The 24,071-nt window shown below is 33.0% G+C and overlaps 1 protein-coding gene across 2 annotated transcripts; it reads right to left on the reverse strand.

Annotated features, from left to right (window-relative positions):
* Positions 1 to 13,107: 13,107 nt before the first annotated feature.
* Positions 13,108 to 16,474, reverse strand: LOC131855949 (putative leucine-rich repeat receptor-like serine/threonine-protein kinase At2g24130). Of its 2 annotated transcripts, XM_059214906.1 has the most exons (3): positions 16,360 to 16,474; positions 13,737 to 16,220; positions 13,108 to 13,640 (listed from the first exon to the last, which is right to left on the reverse strand). In XM_059214906.1, exons 2-3 carry the CDS (start codon positions 16,165 to 16,167, stop codon positions 13,201 to 13,203), a joined length of 2,871 nt encoding a protein of 956 aa, XP_059070889.1. In that variant the 5' UTR covers positions 16,168 to 16,220; positions 16,360 to 16,474; the 3' UTR covers positions 13,108 to 13,200. The 2 variants fall into 2 exon arrangements, with proteins under 2 accessions (XP_059070889.1, XP_059070888.1); XM_059214905.1 differs by having other exon boundaries at positions 13,737 to 16,473.
* Between the last annotated feature and the right edge of the window lie 7,597 nt (positions 16,475 to 24,071).

Below are 24,071 nucleotides of genomic sequence, written 5' to 3' on the forward strand. Positions count from 1 at the left end.
AAACAAGTAAGTCATTAAATGTTAGTAGAACAACATTACGTAAAGCATTACAAAGGCAAGAAAAAATCGAGGAACCTAACAATAATTCTCTTTGGGAATTCTCGGGTAGACTACCACACAAAGACAAGGTTTTTGTTGATGCACTAAGAACATTAATTGAAAATTTTTGGCATGACAACACGAGTTTCGCCCAACCAAAGAGATGTTCTTAGAAGGAGAATCTGGTCTAAAAATCATGAGCCACATGCCAAACACTATTTGGATATGACTCAAACAAAATTTTATGAAAGTTTCCTCAAATAAGAAATTCTCAAAGATTTTTTGAAATGATAAAAACTTTTTATATTAAGATTAATCATGTACGCACCACATGTTGTAGGATGCATATTGAATTTTCCATGCACTATGATATTTTTTCATCATATTTGTTCTACTTTGCACACTAATGATGTTTTGCAGGAATGCAATATACAAGCACCTCCTAAGTCAGTAAGAGAATTTATTTCAAGTGTGCTATGTAATAGACATGATGGTTGCATTTATTATAAGATGCCTTGTTTGGAAGGTTTTTGTGCTATATGTGGTGGTTTGCAACATTTACCAAGATGTGTACATTTGGAGAGCACACATGAAATTCGTAGGAAACTAGTTTCTTTTGGAAAATACAAGACAACCACATATGGAGTTAAAGATGGAAAAGATTTGAAGAGATGTGAGCTAGTGAAAAATGATATGTGTAGCTGAATTTATGAAAATGTTTCAAGAGAAACTAGTTTATCAGTACATAATGCATACACATAGAGCTCGATGGTTAGATGAGAAATTCAAGTTATGTAAGGACACATTTCCTCTTGGCACCATTGTCTCTATCATTGATTTTGCTGAAAATTATACACTACAACCTCAAAATGAAGTGCAGTCTATGTATTATCATTCTACACAAGTTTCTATTTTTATACACATAACATTCATGCATGCAGATGATAGCACAAAGGAGGATAGAAAGGTTGTAAGAGAGTATCACTTCTACATAAGTGATGATCATATTCATTCATTGGAGTTTACACAAGGATGCTTTAAAGTTTTCTATTATAATTAAAAGGAAAGAAACATACAATACAACCGACACTTAATATGGTCAGATAATTGCACTGCACAATTCAAGAATGCAAGGATATTTTATTGGTTGACAAGGATGCATATGAAAAGTAGTGTACAACATTTTTAGAATTTCACTGAGGCTAGACATGGTAAGGGAGAGCACGATGGTGTAGTAGCATGTGTAAAAAGAGCCCTAGGTAGAGAAGAATTGAAGTATGAAGGTGGTGCTGAGTTGATAGATGCAGAAACAATCATGTGATGGTGTAAGTCTATGATGGGTCCAAGTAATCCAGGTACTTAAATGGTTCATAGATATTTTTGGTTGATCACTGAATCTAAAATTGAAAACTATCTAGATTATTGTATAGTTACAGGATCGAGTGACATGCACTCATTTATGAGTTCAAATGCAAGTTCACTAGTAATTTATATGAGACAGATGGTATGTTTTTTCTCTTCGTGCATGTGTTGTTTGTGAGAAGAATATGAATCACAATAGTGGGTTGACAAATGGCCTTGTAGAAAATTGGTTCCCATTGATACATATCAAATTCCTAAAGCACTACAATTGAGCCAGATGGAGATGTCAATGGATTTTGACCATGTATCCGACGTAGTGGATTCAAGTGATTTTTTGAGTTAATTATTTTGCAAGTATTCTTTTTGGTTCATTTTGTTGTACATCACACTTTATTCTTGGTATTACTTATCACTTTATAAAATGCAGGTCATGTGTATGCAGTTGTTGCAGAAGAGAACAATGAAGAAGGAACATATTACTATTTGTATCATTGTGTTGAGCCTAAAAGAAAATTGACAACCACAATCATTGATGTAGAGGGTATTGAGTACCCAATAGGGTCTGTTATCATGATAGGAACATGGCTTAGGAGATACCCTATCAAGAATTCTGATGTTTGGTTGTTCGAGGACTTTGAAACACACAAACATATTCTTCATTTCTTTAACCTTGTTGTTGCAAAAAATATTCATTTGATGAAGTATCTTGGTAGACCTCATAACAAGATTTTATGGAAATTTTGTGACTCTGACCATGAGCAAATACTTGACACAATACAGGTTAGAGCCGATCCTGAAGGCTGATTCTATGGTTCAGAGTAGAATGATTTTGAGAATTTTGTATATATCATCGACGAATTGTTCTATATTCATTTTTTGTATATATAAATGCCCATAAGATAATTTTTACATGTTTAGGGGCATAATTTTGTATATTTAAATGGCAATGAATTGATTTGTACATATTTAGATGCCAAATTTTGTATATTAAAATAGTGATGAGCTGAATCACACTTATTGTAATGCCAAATTTTGTATAAAAGCCCATGAGATGATTTGTAAGACATTTTTTTGTATATTCAAAAACCCAAGAGCTAATTTGACCATATTTAGAGGCAAATTTTTGAATAATATGTGATAATGTTTTGTGACTGTTTTTTGTGTCTATGTTTTGTGACTATGTTTTGAGTTTATGTGATGTGATAAGGTCAATCATGAGCATTCTTTATTCTTGTATAATCATGGAGAATTATTTGAGCCATTATCAGGTCATATGAGTCATAGATTGAGTCTAGATACAATTTGAGCAAAAATTGTCAAAAAAGTTGTCAAGCAACTTGTACATCGCGTCGGTAGGGTATGACTCTCAATGTTCTGGCACTTTGGGATGCATGAGAGGCACATTCCTAGTGTAAACCTGCCCACCCAGATGCGCTTGTGACATCAGTTTGTGCACATCACGAACTGTATTAATTCTAGCCTATCTTGCAACTTTGCATTGCATGCAACTGATGGTTTTTGTAGTAGACAAAAAATGCTACCAATTGAAAATAGCTCTGATTCATCAAAAACCAAGATAGGCCATTGTAGAGGAGCCTCATATGACCCCACAGGTTTAAACAGATTGATCATATGTGTCCTAGATTGGAAGAAACAACCCGTCAAAGTTTAACAATTTTTTGGACTCAGGGCACTTGAGAGATCGCATCGATAGGGTATGACTCTCAACATTCCGATGCTTTGAGATACACGAGAGGATCATACCTAGCGTAAACCTACCCACCTAGACATGCTCATGTTGTTGGTTTTTGCACATGATGAACCAAATCAATTCTACCCTATCTTGCAACTTTGCATTGCATGCAACTGACGGTTTTTGCAACAGGCAAAAAAATGCTACCAATTGAAAAGGGCTCCGAGTCATCAAAAACCAAGATATCCCATTTTAGAGAAGCCTCATGTGACCCTACATGTTCAAATGAATTGATCATATGTGTCCTGGATTGGAAGAAACAATCTGTCAAAGTTTGATAATTTTTTGGACTTAGGGCACTTGAGAGATCGCGTCAGAAAGGTATGACTCTTGATGTTCTGACACTTTGGGATGCACGAGAGGAGAATACCTAGCATAAACCTACCCACTCATATGTGCTCATGATGTCAGTTTGTACACACGATGAACCAAATCAATTCTATCCTATCTTGCAACTTTGCATTACATGCAACTGACAGTTTTTGCAACAAGCGGAAAATTCTACCAATTGAAAATGGCTCCGAGTCGTCAAAAAATGAGATAGGAAATTGTAGAGGAGCCTCATGCGACCCCATAGGTTCAAAAGAATCAATCATATGTGTCCTAGATTGGAAGAAACAATTTATCAAAGTTTGACAATTTTTTGGACTCAGGGCACTTGAGAGATCGTGTCGGTAGGGTATGACTCTCGACGTTTCGACACTTTGGGATGCATGAGAGGAGCATGCCTAGCATAAACCTTCCCACCTGGACGTGCTCGTTATGTCAGTTTGTTCACACGAGAACAAAAATTTGACCATTGCGAGCGTGAGGGTGCTCTAGCACCACACACATATAATTATTTATATTCATATTGTCGATTTTTGTTGTTTATATTCATATTGTTGATTACATAGGCAAATATTCATTTAAATTTATAAAAGGGAAGCCACCAAATACAACGAATACACAATAATGAACTGAATACAAGGAGTTTTGTAGGGTTAATTCGATGTTTTTAGAAATTTTATCAAATCATATTCCACGATTGCAATGTTTTATATCATAGATTTTTGTTGTTTATATTCATATTGTTGATTACATAGGCAAATGATCAATTAACTTTATAAAAGGAAAACCATGAAATACAACAAATACACAATAATGAACTCAGTTTACATTTATTGGATCGAATATCAGCATTTATATATATCAAAAAAAGTCATGTCTGCCAAGTCAATACAAGTATTACAAAAAAGTGGCCTATGCCATATCCAAATCGATATACAATAAAAATGTAGAATATATATACATGTATTGGTCATTCTATGACCATAAATAACACTATATGATCCTAAACTTTTGGTGGATCATCAAAATCGAGCCTCTTCGATGCAGTACGCGGCTCTATAGATGACTGCAAAACAACAATTCAAAAGCCAAGTTAGAATTCCTTTGTAGAAAATAGTTCACAATTAACAACATAACTATGCATTTAACTATAATTCCTTTGCAATTGAAATGTATAGTACCTCATCGGTTGATCTCAGAGCTAATGTCTTCACTCTCCTCTCCTTGTCACTCTTAGGAGTTTTCTTGAAGACAAACTTAAAAGGATCGACGTTATGGTCGAACCACAAAGGGGTCTATTGTAGATTAAATGTACAATTAATACAATGTACTAACATAAATACATCAAAAACACTTAAAAGCTATAATATAGAGAACAATGATGTACTAGTGCTTGAGATGCTTCTCCAATGGATTGAGGATGGCTCACCATCGATGGAGAAACTATCACTATTACCTATACAAAAAAATATCAAAGATTAAATACAATTAATATAATGATAAGTATTGTAGGTTAAAAATAATTAATGTAATATATCAAACAAAAGTGTACTTGACCCTGAGATGCTTCTCCAGTGCATGGAAGAGGGCTTGCCATTGATGAAGCAGCTATGGATATTTCCTGTATGAAAAAATTATAAGATTATAATTAATCACAAGTTCACATATACATGTGCATATAATCATGAAATCAAGAAAATAAAGTAGAGATACATACCTCCGCCCTCTCTTGATCCATAGGAAAATTAGGTGCATTCAAAAAATCCACATAGCTCAATAGTTGTTGTACATGTAAAATACACAAAAAAACACTAATTAATCTACAAACCCCAACTAAGACTTGGTTTCAACATTTTCATGAATTGCACAACTAAAAATGTGTTCAATTACCTACTTCCCACATTTTGGCATCTTCGAGGAATTCTTTTTCTTAGGATGAGGCCTAGACGTAGAGGGGGTACCCTAAAAAAACAAAATTAACATGAGATATTCGTATAGATAATATATTAAACATAATTTAAAAATCTAAAATGAAATGACTTGCATATTCCATCAAACAATACATTAAAAATGTTGTACAAAATATGATACCGTATATAGCCTTGTAGGCCAAAATTGATTGCTGAGAGCATGATGTCATCAATTTGGGACATTTGGTCCCCTCTCAACACCTACAAACCAAAAATTAGACCAAGCATTAAAAATAGTTAGTATATCTTGTAATTTTTTTGAATTCAAAGTGTACTATTCTATTTTAACATGTTACAAAATTTATACCTCAGGCATCGAAGTTGCAGTTGTAGTAACTACGAGAGGAGTATGGGATACCGCTGCTGCACTCTGAAATGCATATTATTTGTCTCAATTTAAATTGATGTATAAATGAAAATTCATTTATGTAATTACAAATTTAAAGTGACTGATAAATAAAATTTTATGAATTCAAATCAACACACCTGTGTCTGTCATTGATGGGCAAACACCATGTCCATCAACTCCTCTCTCAGTGCCAAATCCTCAGTCGTGTGGGCCTAACATATACTCCCACAAATCATGCATGAATGAGATGTGGATCCATCTGCAGTGACCATGTCATCCTTCCCTGAGCATATCCTCGAGAAACTGACACACATATGCTGAATGGGCTCTCTGTCACCACCTGGAGCAACTAATGGCTCATCATCTAGTACAATAGGATGTGCTAATGACATCTCATGTTGGATGATGGCACCAGTCAATGTTGTGGCTGCCTAAAGAGTCTGTAGCTCCATCGACTCTTTCATCTCTACTAGGACAGCTTGATGCACCTTGGATTTGGGTGCTAGGGGGCGACGACTCTCCAAGGCTACTCGCCTACGGGCTCCAGGTCTATCTTGGGAAGAGCTTCCACCCCTACCATGGAACTCTCTAAAGTCAAAATAGTTTGGCTGCACATTGAGGACAAACTCACATTATACTTTTCTCAAAAAATACAATGACCCCTCATAATTATTACAAGATGGATCAACAAACCATCCACCACCTCTGCCAAAAAAGATTCTTCATCTGCACATTGGTACACCAATGTATGGGAAACCTTTTTGCATTAAGAGGTAACGACTCACTAGTTTTAAGATCAACAAAAAGGGCACATATTTGTTGTTTACTGATAGTTTTGTTTTTCAGTCCCTCATATGATAACCCATCAACATAGTATTGACGACACCTATCCCTAAAGTTTCCCCATTTTATAATTTGTGTGGAAATGGTTGTGGCACCACTAGCTAATGTTTCTAGGCTAGTGGCGAGGGATTTATGATGCTCAAGTTTAGATGTTTTCAATTTATCAATCAGTCTATTTATTTTAGAAGTGTTTTGCCCTAACTGATTAATCAATTGCTCTTGTGTTTCAGGTGTATGGTCAAAAGGAGGAATTGGGGGTGTATCTTGTGGGTTTTCGGGAAGTGCAATTTGTTGTTCTTGTTGTGGATTATCAGAATCTAGTTTTTGAAACAAAAAATAAAAAAACTAATCAAAATTAACGAAATTAAATTCAAAAAGTAAAACAAATTGAATAAATGGGAAAGAAAGACAAAAATTAAGAAAAACTAACCTTGATCCATAGTGTTTGGAGGAGAAATGAGGCACCTCATTTGCAGTTTTGTGGAGGAAATGGGGAAAAAATGCCATGGTCATGAGAAAATAAGACCCAGTTATTTTTTTAAAACTTTTTTTGACAGTACGTGGTTCTTTAGGGCTTATGAGTGCGTACACACTCACTTTCCTAAAAGAAGCATGTATGTGCTACCTTTTTTTAGGCTCAGGAACAACGGACCTAAGTGCGTACGCGGTGATTTCAAATTTTATAATAGTGTATGCACTGCTTATTTTTTCATGTTTTTTTTGGGTGGTGTCCACTTTTCTAAGCACCATCTTTGTGCACATACCCATCTAGGTGTCTAGAATTTCTAGACATACACGAGTTACTTAAATATGACTTGGAGTTAAAATAGTTTACTTTTGTTATTTATAGTCAACTAGGAAGTGATAAGAATTTAGTTAGTCTACAGAGACTAAATAATTATGATTTAATTAAACACAAAAAATCTTATAATTATAATTGAATCTACTTATAGGTCTTATAGCACCGTTCATGACTAGCCAAAGGTGTATCATGACAATCTCTCAATATCTTCTCCTTAATTTTGAATCTTGGTACCAATAATATCATGTTTTTGTAGCTAATAAATCCCATAAAATATAGTGTATCTATCATCCTCCACCAAATCATCCAATACAATAGAAGCAAATTAATCTTTGACATACTCTGAAATTTAAAAAAATATTCTAATCAACAAAAATCATGGGCAAAGAACATAGAGTGGGCTTCATAGAAAATATATTACCAACTACATATTTTCCCTTTTGTATAGTCAATTTTAAAGCCATATACATGCGATTAATTAACCCACTTTTATTGGTGTTCATTCAAATCCTTTCGATTTAAGAAATTGAGGCTATTATGATCTCTCTTCACCATAAACTTTCTACACACAAGAGACTATCTAAAATTATCAAGAGGATGCATAATTGGCAACATTTCCTTATAATAAAATGAAAACCATTCTCTAACTTAATTTTCTACTGTCAAATGATTGGATGTCTTATTAAAGTTATAAAGGTCCCTCCACCTTCTCCAGATGTATCACACTCAACTACAAAAGGTAGAGAAAAATAATGAATTACAAGCACCAAGCATGAGCTGATTACCTCCTTGAATTTGTCAAATATTTTTTATGCTTCCTTGGTGAAAGAAAAGGCTCCCTTCTTACTCAAATAAGTAAATGTGGGAGAAAGTTTATATTTGTGAAAGAAAAGGCTCCCTTCTACACAATCTAAAGAATCCTCTTAACAAAGTGAGATTTGTCAATGGTGGCCAGTCTATGATTGCTTGAATCTTTTATTGGTCCACCTAAACTCCCTTATAACTTATTGGATGTCTAAAGTGAAAAAAATTATTCAATACAAACTCATAGTTGGACAAATTATCATAAAAAATTGATGCTCCAAGATACCCAAAATAATGTGTAAATACACTAGGCATTATGTATATGTATTACTGTAGATTGGTATATCATGAAGAAACATCAAAATAATTTTTGAGAGTTGCCTATTGAATACCTTATTCATGCATTATTGGTAAGTTTCTAGAGAATTGGTGAGGAAAAATGGAATTACTCATCATTCAAAATATCCATTTTAGAATAAAAAAGTTGTCTTCTTCATGTCTTCTCTCCCCATGTGAATGTGATGGTAGTCCTATCTCAAACTAGTCTTAAAAAGTTATATAGCTCCATATAATTCATCTATAAGCTCATTTATTCATGGGAAGGTATATTTATTCTCAATGGTTTTATTATTTAGTGCTCTATAATCCATACACATTCTTAGTGTGCCATCTTTCTTCTTTACTAGCACTATTGATGATGCAAATGCACTAGAGATAGTTCTAGTTTTTATCCAAAGTCCAAAATTTCACTATTAGTATTTTCTATCTCTTTATTGTAACCTTTTGTATGACAATATGAAATTATTATAATATGTTTGGCACCCTTTTCTAACTCAATTACATGCTCAAAACCTCTATCTAGAATTATTCCTAGAGGCATTTAATTGGAAAATACACTATGCTTATCATGAATTGTTTGAATTTCAAACAAGAATTTACCTTATCCCTTAGAAGATATTTTTGGATGGATTATTATACCCACTGCTATGATACTTTTACTAACTAAAAGTTCCTCTCGATCTTCTTTGCAATCATTACTCTAGGAGTTCCATTTGATAGACCCTTAAAAAAACTTCCTTTCCATTGCATTGAAATTCAAACTCCATGGTTTGGTAGTTTCGATAGTGTCCTATAATAGAGTACACTCATTAGACATATAATACAATATCAGTTTCTCCAATACCAAGAAAATATAAATTATCGCATGCTTCATAATCACCCATATTTAACTTAAGTTGTTGAATCACATGGTTGCAATGCATTGTGAATCCATTTGACATAGTGACATTAAAACCTTCAAACTCTTATGTTTTTATCCCTCTTTTTATCACAAAGACTTCATCAATAAAGTTGTGGTTGGAACTACTGTCAATTAGAATAGTTAATCTTTGTCCAACTAGAACTCCCCAGACTCCAAAAGGGTTCTATCTAAGAGCTCTAAATAAGGTTTCTAAAGAGTCCTCCTTATTGATTTCTTTTTCTTCCCCTTTAAGAGTGTCAAAAAATTCCTCATTATCATCTGATTCAAGATCTCAAACAACTTCAATCAGGTGCACTTTCGATTTTACCATACATCTATGGCCTAGCTCACTTTCTATTTCATCGTCAACATTCTTACTAAATGTGTTTGGAACATTATTTTTCCTCCTAATCTCACTTTCTATTTCATCGTCAACATTCTTACTAAATGTGTTTGGAACATTATTTTGTGCAGTGATTGGGAATTTCTTCTTTTACAAATTTCTTTTGTTTTTTCATAGAGTAGAAAGTGTAATCTAACTGGAGCCATAGGTTTAATTGGCATGGAAGTCTCCAATTGCACACTTCTTTTGATATCTTCTTTTAAAGTAGAAGGTCTAAAGTCTTTAACCAAACCTCTTAAGGGTTTTTCAAGTCCTTCATAAAAAATATTTAAAATTCTTTCATCTGATATATTGGGCACCATAATGGATTTTTTTTGTAATTCTTTTACATATTCATTGATTGTTTGTTTCCTTTAACATTGATAACTCCCTAAACAATTATTCTTCATCCTTGAGTTAAATATATCTTAAAGACTTTGGATAAACTAATAAAAGTTACTTAATTATGTCCTTGAGTAGCCATTCGGTGATACCACCAATCATAACCAACACCTTGAAGGTACAAAGTTTCATATTGAATACAATCTTTCCCCTTTATGTTGACATGTTATTACTCCCATCAAAGTTTAGAGCTGATAGTTTATTTTATTTTATTTTTATCTATTTCACACTTGAATCCCAGTCTCTCTTATAACCATATCTTGGTAGCAAAATATTCATAAGTTCCTTATATTCTCTAAATGGAACCAAATTTTTGAATTCTTCATCTAGACTATAATAGGTGGCTCTCATAGCAACCAAATATCCTATATAGTTTCCTCCAAAGAATTAGTAGCTTGAATTATTATGGGTAATTTGCAGGAAGGAAAATAGTTTATGATGTTTTTGTAGAGTGTTTCTTTGAATCCTTGGAACCCTCTTAATAACTTCATCTATACTATGTAGACACTAATCCTTGCAATTTCTCTGCCACAAGCTTCATGACCTCTTTAGTTTTAAATAGAGTATTTTTAGTCTTCTTTTGATTTTCTTGGATATGAAGTAGAGTCTATTTGTGTAGTTGTTCAATATCAAACATTTTCCATTTCCTTTATATTTCTTCTTCACTTTCTTTTGAAGATGAACTTCTTACAAATTGATTCTTCTCACGTCCCAAATATCTCTTTTCTCTACCACTAAGCCACACACATAGAATTGATGAAACCGTTAGGTTGACAAGACCACTTGGAAACCTTGAATATCCCAACCGAAATTCTCCTTCTCCTCTATTTTAAATCCATTGAAGAATAAACATAATCTTTACGATAAATTACAAATGAAGATTGAAATTGTTGAAGCCAAACCATGCATTTTCAAAACCAATTTGAGTGCCCGAATCCAATTCCCAATAAGAGGGATAATCATGCACGTGAAGGAAATGTGATGTTTGTGGGACGTTATCATAACACCATTTTGATCAGCCAATGAGTTGTCATATCCTTCATAACTGTTAAATGCCATAAGATGCCATTAGTAAGCCATGAGAAACTCTCTAGATTCCCATGTCCAAATGAGGGGAATATTAATCTAATATATTTTCATAATAAATCATATTTATTCCATAAACAATAAGGTATCATGTTTATTATTATTTCGTAGGCTGTGATATGATTCTAATTCATTATTTTCAAATTGTTGGGCTTACTATATTTAGTAAGTGATTTCTTTTTAAAAAGGGACATGACATTTTAAACCATTCGGGTGACAATTATTAAATTATAGGTAATTTAGTTAATGCGAATAAATTATGTTTATCATCTCTTTTCATAATCCTTAGAATTTTGTAAAGATGAAATTAAATTTCAAATTTATTGTCTTAAGAATCTACAATTTTAGTGTATTTTCATCCAATAATTATTATACTCAATGAAATGCATAATGTTAAAACATTTTATTAAGAAGAATGTATTGGGATTCATCTATGCTTTAATATCTTACCTGCATATTCTTTGAGAATTCACATCTATATCTAATATTAAAACTATTTTTAAAATTGATTGATTTTGTACGTGTTGTTAGGTTCCTTATAATTATTAATATATAAATGAATAAAAAATTGTAGGATCTATGATTATTATGAATGATTAAAATAAATTTGAAAGAGTGGGAGATGGTATGGTTTTCCACTTAAGAATCTTTAAATAAATCTTAAGAAAAATCCTTAATGTGATTGATTTTCTCAATCAATAATCTCCTCCTTTCTTGAATTATATTAATTATTGAATAATTTAAAAGTAGCAATCATCTTAAAAATTAATGTAAAATTTTTATTTATTTCTTTCAACTTGCTACTTATATTTATCATGAAATTTAAGGTTTCATGTATAGTATGTATTATCTCCCATATTTTTAATATTAACTTGATATTTATATTTTACAAGGAGAGGGTTGGCAGAAGAATTTATCTTTCCTTTTATCTTTATATTGAATGAGTACGTAATACATGGAAATATTTATAATTATTGTTATTAGGTTCATAATGAAAGTCATTATAAGATGAGAGAATAATCCATAATTTGGCTTTTTATGATAGAATTGCACTTTGTGGTATGTGTTATTTCTTCATAATATTATTTTAAATTACTTTTATAATTTATTTTAGTAATCAAAATAATAAATTAAATTAATTTTTTAATGATTAGTTTTATTTATAGATATCCACACAAATTTTAAGTACTTATAATTGAGAAACTTTCACATCTTTGATATTCATCTATTGCATAGTTCAGTATACTTTAGAGAAAAATGTGCATTCTACATTGCTTTCCCATTGAATATCTATAAAAATAATCATTTCCAATAACTTGAGATTGTGATAAAATCTAAAAAAGCCTCATTTATTTTCATGATAAACAATTTTTATTTTAATGAATTTATTCAAATATTAAATAAAAGATATATAACTTTACATAGATTATTTGATGACTTTAAGAAAATAAAGGTCCTCTTAAACAAAAATATTTTAACTCCCCCAAAAAGAAATAACCAAAAAAATTTCTAATTAATTAAATTTTTCATATGTAAAATTTATGCTCTCTATAGTGGAAAATTACTAGATATTTGTTAAGAATAAAATCTCACAGTATTTTTCATTCAATTTTATTTCTACTTATCTATATGTATAGTCAATCAACAATAATGTTTGGCATAACATTATACATCACCTTTAAATATCTCAAATTGTTTCTAACTAATTTCTTACTTACATAATCTCACAATTGAAAAAATTCATATAATAAAACTTACAAGATGAAATTTAAATAGGAAATAGTAGTAAAAAAATCAACAATAATTGACAATTGTGTAACTAGGACATAAATATAGAGCTAAGATGTAGATGATGAATCTCCTGTAGTATTTTTTGGACCACTTGTGCTCTCAAGAAAAGGTGAAATATCTATAGGAAATTGGAAATCCCTAGGAGTTCCAAGAAATGAACTTGATATTTTTTCCAATCTCTTAACTACCTCCATCATATTTGGGCATTGTTGTGGTAGCTCCCTTGTGCAAATCAGTCCCACTTGTATAGATTGGGCAAGGCATTCCAATACCAATGGTATATCATTTTCTTTAACATTTATAAGTAGGTTTTTGTCCACCACTTCTGTTAGTCTACTTGGAAAATTCATGCTTGCCCATTTTGATAGAGTGATACCTTCTACAAATATGTCATCTGTAGGTCTCCTCCTTGTCAACAACTCTAGAAGTAGAATTCCATAGCTATATACATCTCCTTTTGTTGAGATATTTCCACCCATTCCATACTCTACAATACAATACAATACAATATAATACAATAAGTATTAATTCTTGAGACAATTCAAACATCAATTATGATAATAAAAAATATTAAAATATATACCTGGTGCAATGTAGCCAATGGATCCCTTGAGTGAACTTGTAAAAGTCAATGAATCTATTGAATTCCCAAATATGATTTTAGCAATGCCAAAGTCTGCTATACATGGAGTAACATCATCCCCCAGTAACACATTATTAGGTTTTAGGTCACAATGAATGACTTGCACAAAGCAATGATGATGTAGATATTCCATTCCTTGTGCTATCTCCTTTGCTATTCTTAATCGATCATTCAATTTTAATCGACATTCATCTCCTCCCTCAGGATATAGCAATCTCTCTAAACTTCCATTTGACATGAATGGAAGAATCAAAGCTTTAAAATCACTAGTGGAACATGTTGATATGATTTTGATGACATTGCGGTGCCTAACTCTTTTTAACACATTACATTCTCTATTAAAACTTTGGAGAACATTTTCATCTTCTAAATTGAGGACTTTAACAGCAATATTTGTACCATCATTGAGAATCCCTCTATAAACAGATCCAAAACTCCCAACCCCTAATAGATTGGTCTGATCAAAGCCACCAGTTGCATCCACAAGTTCATCAAAGGAAATTATTCTAGGCCCAATGTTGAGTTCAAGTGTATTCTCCTTTTTGTGTCTCATATAGAAAATTACCAATATAAAAGACATGATGAAGATTGTAGTGCCAATCACAATAGGTAATATTACCTTTTTGGATATTGAGCCTTGCTTATGTTTGGAACTAGAGCATGACGGCAATTTAATCCAACTACCACAAAGGCCAACATTTCCTAAAAATGCTGACTCATCAACTACTCCAAAAGCTCCTCCCTTTGGAACCTCTCCTATTAATTTATTTGAAGAGAGATTGATATGTTGAAGCATTATCATTTCTTGTAAATCCATTGGGATTGCACCTGACAAATTATTGTTAGAGAGATCAATGTCCTGAAGATTTTTTAATTTTTTGAGTGATGCTGGAATTGCACCATCAAATGAATTCCATGAAAGATTCAAATATTGCAATTCTATGCAATTTGATAATGGAGCTAGAATCTCACCTGAGAAGTTGTTGTGAGACACATCTATAGCTTGGACCATTACCATTTTACTCACTTCTAGAAGAGAACCTTGTAAGAAATTGCTTGAAATATTGAAATAAAATTGGAGATTTGGAAAACTTGCCCATCCATGAGGTAGATTTCCTTCCAGTTTATTGTGAGCCAAGTCCAACTTTTCTAAAGTGATGCATCTCCCTAAACTAGCAGGTATTTTCCCTGATAGTTGATTGTGATGAAGAACAAGATATCTTAATTGTGGAAGATCACCAAGACTCTCTGGAATTTTCCCTGAAATCATGTTTCCACTCAAAGATAACAAACCAAGTCTTTTTGCATATCCCAAACTTTTTGGAATTCTCCCATATAAGTTGTTTTTGTCAAGATACAATGTCTCAAGATTTGAAAGTTTGCTGAGTGTGGATGGAATAGTCCCACTAAAGTAATTGCTGCTTAAGTTTAGCATTGTCAACTTTGTAAGGTTCCCAATACCACTTGGTATGATTCCCTCAATTTTATTGGAGTCTAATGCCAAATATGAGATTTGGCTAGATAGTTGACTAATAGAAGGGGGTAAAATTCCAGTGAGATAATTAGTAGACAAATCTAAGGATTCTAGGTTTGAGCAATTAATCAATGCTATTAGAAAAGACAAGCCACTAATTTCACTCACAAGATGATTTCTTGCTAAATCAAGCCATTCAAGCTGGAGTAATTTGCCAAATTCCATGGGCACCATGCCACTTAGTTCGTTAGTAGCTAATTCAACTTCTTGAAGTTGTGTACAATTAAACAGGGAGCTTGGTATTTTTCCTGTAAGGTTATTTCCCCACAAGTACAACAATTGCAACTCTGATAATTTGCCAAATTGCCAAGGAATGTGGCCACTTAATGGATTATCATATAATGCTAATATTTGAATAAGAGTACAATTAGAAAGAGTGGTGGGAATCATGCCTGTCAAATTATTAGTGTTAAGAGAGAGAAGTCTTAATTGAGTAAGCATACCCAATTCAACGGGGATACTACCATGAATTCCAGTTTGTGCCATATCCAAGCTAATTAACGAGGTCAAATTTCCTATAAAAGATGGGATTGTGGTTATTAGCGGGTTTACATCTAACCAAAGCGTCTCTAAATGTGAAAGAAGGCCAAGCTCAGGGGGAATTTTGCCACTCAAATTGTTAAAAGATAGACTGAGAAATTGTAAAGAACGGCAATCTCCTAAAGTGGGTGGAATGAAACCTTCTATTTTATTTTTAGACAAATTAAGTTTTCTAAGACGAAATAGCCTTCCTAATTGGGAAGGAATTTGACCCTCAAAACTGTTATTCCAGAGATAAAGTACCCTAAGAAAAGAGAGATTGCCAAGGAAAGGAGAGATGGGACCCTCTAAAGACATACCTGTGAGATTCAAAGAAACAACGCGCTGATGACGAGTTGAACAAGCAACTCCTGTCCAGTTACAGAAGGAGTGAGCCGGAGACCAATTGAACAAGGAATTGTAGAGGTCAAGAAAGAGGGAATGCTTAAAAGACAGAAGAGCTGCTTCATCAGAATGATTAGAAGGCGAGGAATGTGAGACAGGGAGTACCAATAAAAGGAAGAGCAGGAGACAAACCATCTTCATCTTCATCTTCACCTTGATTTGTATTTCACCCTTATAGAGGTTTTTCCTATCGAGTTATGTTCTTCCTTGGTGTGATGGGCGTCCTTATATAGCCAAAACTAAAAGGCGAAGTTGAACTCAAATTGCGCACTAGGCACCTTGACTAAGATTTCTTCAGTGTCGTGTCGTGAGTGTCGTGTCGTGAGTGAATATCTGACAATCAGAGGCCATCTGCACTAGTCAAAAGTCTTTGTTTTTGCCGGCCATTTGGATAACAAAGTCTACGCTGGTAACGACTATTGCTCTTACGCAAAAGAAAAGTGGTGAAGGCAACGATCGTTCTCGCACGGCAAAACAGTTGTTACCTTCACCACTGCAAAACTTACCTCCACTTACATAGAAAACTGGGAGGAAGTAATCCTCTTTCATATTAAACTCGGAGGAAAGTAAGCCTTTTTCATAGAAAAGAATGGAAGAGGAGGTGCACAAAACTCCCTTTTTTAATATAGCCAAAAAAATATATATTGCAAAAGTTAAAAGCAGGGAGAATTTTATATTTTAAAATAGTTGGCAGTATAGGTCTATTATAAAAAAGTATTACATTATTGTTTGGGAAAATAAGGAGTCTATATGGTTAGTTTAGGATAATCTAATAAGATACATACATAAAAACATAAATTAATATAAGCTAGTAACTATTCATTGTCATAGTGTTATTTTGAAAAAAAAAATAACATAGAAGTATTTAGTGTGATAATTTAAGAATGATACAAATTGATGAATATTTTGAATGTAACTTTTTAGTCTAGTGAGTGGCTTTGTTTCTTTGCTTGGTAGATGTATTATTAGAGAATAGGTTTGTAGTTCTAAAATAAATTATTGACAACAATCTATTTCCTTCATACATGTACACTAGCAATAGAGTAATTGCATTCCCTAATTTGAAATTTTATTTCATCACACATGTGCACACCATATTTGAATTTGATCCATTGAAAAGTATACTTACTTAAATGCATCATCAATTGTGCACTTTACAACCAAACTTGTACTTTATTAACTTAACCTTGTCATTCTCTACTAGGGAAACTCCTAATAGTGCATTAAGTATGTAACCTTCACGATAGTTCAGGTTACAGGTCCTCGTGTGTGGAGAGGGGTGGCGAGGCCCCTCCTGCTGAACTTTGAAATTGAAAAATTGATTTCACTCACATAGGTGTACCCCCAAAAATGAAAATTTTAAAGTGTTATTTGAATTTAAGTTTTCATTTATACATGCACACCTAATCTCCTACTATGTCAAATTTCTTGAAATGCATTGATGTGATATTCCTTCTCATATTGAATGGAACTAGAAAATATTTCAAAAGCTACAAAGATACATAAAATGATAACAAAGATGAAGAAAAAATGACAAGGTACAAATGTTATATGACTTTTAGTTGGGAAAACAACAAATTATTCTATCTAAATATTGACACATAGTAAAAAATTTGCATGGATATAACAATATTTAACTATTATCACCGAAAAATAGCCCTTTTAAGGCCCAAAATCCCTAAAAACAACCTTATTAAAGCCAAAAAACCTGAGAAAGACTCCTCCAAGAAAATTAGATCACCATAGACCTTGACTTACGTGACTCTGAGAAGGAAGAGGAGAGGATGCATGAGAAGGATTTAAGAAGGAGGGTAGCTCTAGGGAGAGAAGGTCAGTCTATCTCCTAGCCAAAGATAAAAGGGTTAAAATTGAAATCAAAGTGACCACTCATGAATTTGTTGAGGAATTTACCCCAGAAGATGATGAAGCTTCCTCTAATGAGAATACTGATGAGGAGGAGTTTCATGTGGAAGAAGAACAACATGAGGAGAACTACAAAGAGGAAACGAAAGAGGAAAGTGGATCTTCAGAGGACAGGGAGGATTCTGAACTAGTTTCCTTTCCCTATAACTCTTTGGATGATGTAGATATGGTGCCCTACTCTCAGGATTCACCCTTTGGTGTGGAGAAGGACAACACTAGGAAGTCACATATCTAATTGATCGAACTACAAGTAAGGGTTATGAACCTTGAAGCAAAAATTGAAGAGTATAGGCAGGGATACTATCAAATGGGTAATTCCTTAAGTTCTATGTGTGCCATTACTGATGGCATAATGAGGAAAGATGCCTTGGGATTTGTCTATGGATAGAGCAGAATGAAGAAGAAAGTTAGGAAGCTGTCGAAGTAAGGAAAACTAGACGAGGAAGACAAGAATAAGGACACAATTCCTCTGGAGATCTGGAATGAATAGGTGTACAGATTGGAGCGGAACTAGAACCTCATTAGGGAAGATTAAGTAGTTTATGTTTTCCTTTTTTTTTCTCTATGATGATGTCTAGTATAGTTAGGCATATTTGTTATAATGATTTTCTTATGAATAGGCTTGCATGTCATATGAATCAGACTTTTATTAAAACTATCTGATTTGTTAAGTTTATGAACTCTTTATGTTTAGTTATTCGTAGTTATATTTTGGATAGATGGTGGTTGGATCAGAACAATATGTTCGTTTATGTGTATATGATTATTTTTTTTTACTTCTAAGAGAGGTTGGTGTGGTTTTGTTGTTCTAGTTGTTTTATGTTGAATTTTTTGATGATACTCTCTGATTTTGTTGTTTTGTAAGGGTTGAAGGCCCTCTCCCTGCTTACGTAATAAAAAACAATATTTAACTAGTATAATCCAAAATGATCATAAATATTCCAAATTAATTACTATAATTTTATGAAGTAACTAATGAATGTATTGTAATCATTAGAAAGTGTTGCTAAAAATATAAAAAATTGGAATTGGTTTAACACAATATCCCCCCAAAGTTCTTTCTTACTAACATTATGGATGTGAAAGCTTAAAATATTTAATAATATCCATTATGTTTTCTATTTTTAGATTTCCTTATAGATAATATTAATCTGCACTTAATGTCAAAACATATAATTGTCATGATAAATTAGAAAGATATATTTAGGCCTTTGAATTTTAAATTCCTATATTAGTATTTATTGAATGTACATTAGTATTACATTCCAAATAGTTACCTGCTATAGTATTAGTTGACAAGCCCGTAGCACATAATGATATTTAGTTGTATCATGCCATATAAAAGTTCTAGTAATCAATTTAAAATTTAGTGGATTAATATGAGAAAAAATTGAAGATGATTCACGTAAACTATGCTTTAACTCATTTTTTTACCTTTTATAAAGTCTATATTTTTATTTAAATAATGTATATCTTTGACGGTCTTAGAAATTTGATTATTCAACTCAAAAGTTGGTTCTTTTTCTCCATAAAATGCTTGAAATAGAGCACTAAATTTATGGTCTCTCTAGGATCAAGTTTGTACTAGTAGACTCATCCTTTGAGATTGAATTCAACCCCACATAATGTGTACCTCTACTCTTGTACCTTCTTAGTTCACTTATGTATACTATACTTTTTATATTAGTATGAAGACACAATATTGAATAATACATTGTAAAGGTTCCTATGGTGTTGTAAGGAGAGGTGTCCTCCTAGGTCAAGCCACAAAAATATATGTAAAAGACTATTTGAAAATCAATCAAGCACCTTATAATTGTTAATGCACATTTGTTGACTCATTTAGTATATTAATGTTGGCATTATAACAAACAAGGGAGAATGTTGGCATTCCAATTACAATGAGAGATTGTTGATATTTCAATAAGGATATTGAGAAGGTTGTTGATGACTATGGATATAACTGATTAAGGATATTTACTGTCTTAATATTATTATTTTATCATTGATGTCAAGAAATTGATTTTCTGACTTAGTATGATGTTGCCATATCTTAAGAAGTATGATTTGATGAGTATAAAGATGTCGGTAAAAGACACAGAAAGAATGTGAAGAATAAGGGGAGGAATAAGTAATTCAATGGGCAACTATTACTGAGTTAGACAATGATGAGATCATGATGTTTAGATTGTTTTGATATCCTTCATATGCTATTGTTTGTAAGGTTTATACTATACTATGTTACCGAGCAAAGAACCTAGTTGGTAAACCCTAAGGAACCTAGTCGGTAAACCCTAAGGTTATCGCTATCGGTTAATGAAGGCAGAATGTCTACCAAGTGAAGTTTAGTATTTACTGAGTTGCAACCGAGTAATAACAAAATGCATTGAATGAATAAAAGCATTATTTAATGAAGGAAGTTGATGAGTTGGAGTTGATTAAATGATTGGTAAGCCGTGTATGAAGTTTGTTAAGAATATATGGCAATGAAAGATCGGCTAGAAGATCTATAGCTCAGATTGAACCACAATACCCTAGCACAAGTTCCAAGGAGAAAATGCAAGTTCCAAGGTGGGGTAAAACATTTTCAAATCGAAGGATACATTAAACCTAGTCAAGATTGAAGATCTGATGGCTATGATTGATCATGGGAAATATGATCAAGGAGATTAAGCAGTTGAAAGATTGTTTATAAATAGGAAATTGTTGATAAACAAAGTATGCGGGCAAGTGTATGCATAGGGATGCTACATAGAGATTACCAAGCACAGAAGCTTGAAGACTTGTTTTGATAACAGAGTATAGAGCCCAGCAGAGGGACAAGATAAGTCCTATGAGTTGATTGTATTGAGTAAATAAGAATCCACTTCAGCATTTTTAGATGTGAAGTTGCAGACATATTTTTATTACTGTTATTTTGTGAAGTAGCAGAAAATCTCTTAACTGAGTGGACTTAACAGTCTTATTTGTAAAACCCTCTAGCAAGCTGACATTCTTATTGAGTGTTTGAAATCCTTTAACAAGGTCACTTCTAACAAGGTGAAGATCCTAACAGATCTGAGGGAAATCCCTTAACCAGGTCACATCTAGCAATGTGTTTGTAATCTTTAGCAGGATTTGCTTTTAACCGAGCATACTCTAGAAGAGTATATTTCTTAGTGGGTCCGAAATCCCACAATGGTTTTTCCCTATTTGGGTTTCCATGTTAAATCCGGTGTTATATGTTTGTGATCTTATTTGTTTATGGGTCTGCATGCTTTACTATTTTTCTGATGAGGTTACCGAGGTTGAATCTGTTGTTTTTATTGAAGATTAAGTTTGAATGATTCACCCCCCCCCCTCTCATATTGTTAGCTTGGCATCTATACTAATCATATTAGTATCAGATCTATCAATTGGTATCAGAGCTTTGGACTCCAGAAGAAAAGTTTGAAGGTACTTGAGTTAAAGATCCAAAGATGTATAAGAGGGATGCACTGAAGTTGAACAAGTCAAGTTTCTCTACATGGTAGAAAAGGATGAAGCCGCACTTATCAGGAATTGGAGAGTATGTTGTCTATTATCTGGAGAATGATTTCATCACACCGAGCACCTATCCATTGACAATGGAAGAGATAAAGGCAAAGTAAGAACATATCCAAGCAATGATTGAAATAACATCTGCATTGACCGACTCAGAGTTTAATGATCTAGAAGGATGTATTGATGCTAAAGCAATGTGGACTAAGCTCATATCTGTGTATGGCGGTGATGAACATGTTAGAAGAGCAAAAGTGGATAGTCTAAGAGGACAACTTGAATCTATGAGAATGAATGAAGGTGAGAACATAACCCAATATAGTACAAGACTAAAGGAGATTTTCAATCAAATCAAAGGAGCAGGAGGAACTATTGAAGAAAAGGATGTAACAAGTAAGTTGTTAAGAACCCTTCTACCTGCCTATGCAATCTGAGTCTCTGCAATCAATGAATTGAGGTCTGTACCCAATATGTCAGTTTCTTTAGATGCTACTATTGGTAAGCTACATGCATTTGAGTTAAGTAACTTTGATAATAGTGGATCATTGGTAAATAAAGTTGAGTCTGCATTCAGTTCTTTTCATATTGATGAATCTGATGATTACAATGATAGAAAGTATAAGTACTCTGAAGGGAATCATAGTGGAGCAAGTGGAAGATTTCGCAAAAACATGGAGGAGGTACACAAACTGTATGAGGAAATCAGAAAGCAAGAAGAGTTTGAAGCACTATTGGCCAGAAGGCTACCGAGAGGAAAAGGTAAGTATAAAGGAAAGCTACCTTTGAAATGTTTCAATTGTGATAGAATTGGACACATGGCTTCTAACTGTCCTGACAAAGAATATACTAAAAAGAGAGATTACCGAGATGAAAGACAGAAAGATAATCATTACAGAGGACACCGAGACTTCAGAAGAAGAGATAAAAAGACATGCCTAATAGCTGATGAGGAATCTAATAATGATAAATCAGATGAAACTGATACAAAGGAAGTTGTTTATGTGGCTATCAAAGATGGATCAGATGAAGAAAGGTATGAAGAAAAAGCTTTAATATCTCTTATAAATACTAATGATTCTTGGATCATAGATAGTGGATGCTCACATCACATGACAGGTGATAAACACAAGTTTGTTAAATTAGATGATTATGATGGAGGCTATGTAAGATTTGGTAATGATGCACCATGTCCGGTAAGAAGTAAAGGATCCATAACACTTCTTGACAATGCTAAATGTAATGATGTTTATTGGGTTGAAGGTTTGAAATACAATTTGTTGAGTGTAGCACAGCTAAACAACACAGGTTACTGAATAGAGTTTGAAAAAGGAATTGTCAAAGTTCATGACAAGCATGGAAAGTTAGCTGCTACTGGGACACAAACAAGAGGTAATACATTTCACCTTGACTCAACTTGGAATAAATGTCTATATGCAAAGATAGATGATACCTGGTTATGGCATAAAAGGTTTTGTCATGTTAATTTTGATAATCTGATCAAAATAAGTAAGAAGCACCGAGTAAGAGTTCTACCGAGTCTTGAAAAACCTGAGAATGCTATGTACCGAGGATGCTAGATGGGAAAGATGACAAGATCAAGCTTTACAAGTAAGTCCTACACTTCTAAGGGAATTTTAGATCTTATGCATACTGATCTTTGTGGTCCTATGAAAGTTCAGAGTTATTATGGTGATAGATATTTCATATTATTTGTGGATGATTACTCAAGGATGATGTCAGTAATGTTTTTAAAAGAAAAATCAAAAGCTTTTCAAATGTTTAAATGGTACAAGGCAAGAGTTGAAAATGAAACAGGAAGACAACTGAAATGTCTTAGATCAGATAGAGGAGGAGAGTTTACTTTTGATGAGTTCAACTTATTCTGCAATGATCATGGTATAAAAAGACAAGTCTTTGCACCGAGAACTCCACAGTAGAATGGGATAGCTGAGAGAAGAAATAGATCTATTGTGGATTGTGCCAGAACCCAGATGATTGAAAAGAAAGTTCCACAAACATTTTGGAGAGAAGCAATAAGCACAACATTTTACACACTGAACTGAGTAAAACTAAAGAAAGGAACTTTGAAGACACCTTATGAAATCTGGTATGACAAGAAACCTAATGTAAGCTATTTTAAAATCTTTGGAAGTAGATGCTATGTACACAAAGATGATAGAAATGGCAAGTTTGATCAGGAAAGTGAAGAAGGAACATTTCTAGGTTATTCTTCTAGAAGCAAAGCATTTAAATGTTTGATCAAATCATCTAACAAAATAGTAGAAAGTGCAAATGTGAAAATTGATGAATTTGCAGAAAGAAATGATGAACGAAACTCCAAAGAACCAGAAGATTATGAAAGATTTGTATATGTT

This window comes from Cryptomeria japonica, unplaced genomic scaffold (genome assembly GCF_030272615.1).
Source record: "Cryptomeria japonica unplaced genomic scaffold, Sugi_1.0 HiC_scaffold_19, whole genome shotgun sequence".
NCBI lineage: Eukaryota > Viridiplantae > Streptophyta > Pinopsida > Cupressales > Cupressaceae > Cryptomeria > Cryptomeria japonica.

Bases quoted from the DNA above. Each gene is read 5' to 3' on its own strand.
- LOC131855949 (XM_059214905.1), bottom strand. From the start codon at position 16,401: ATGAAGATGAAGATGGTTTGTCTCCTGCTCTTCCTTTTATTGGTACTC. The intron at 13,641-13,736 runs GTATATATTTTA...ATTGTATTGTAG, and splicing joins CATTGGCTACATTGCACCAG to AGTATGGAATGGGTGGAAAT.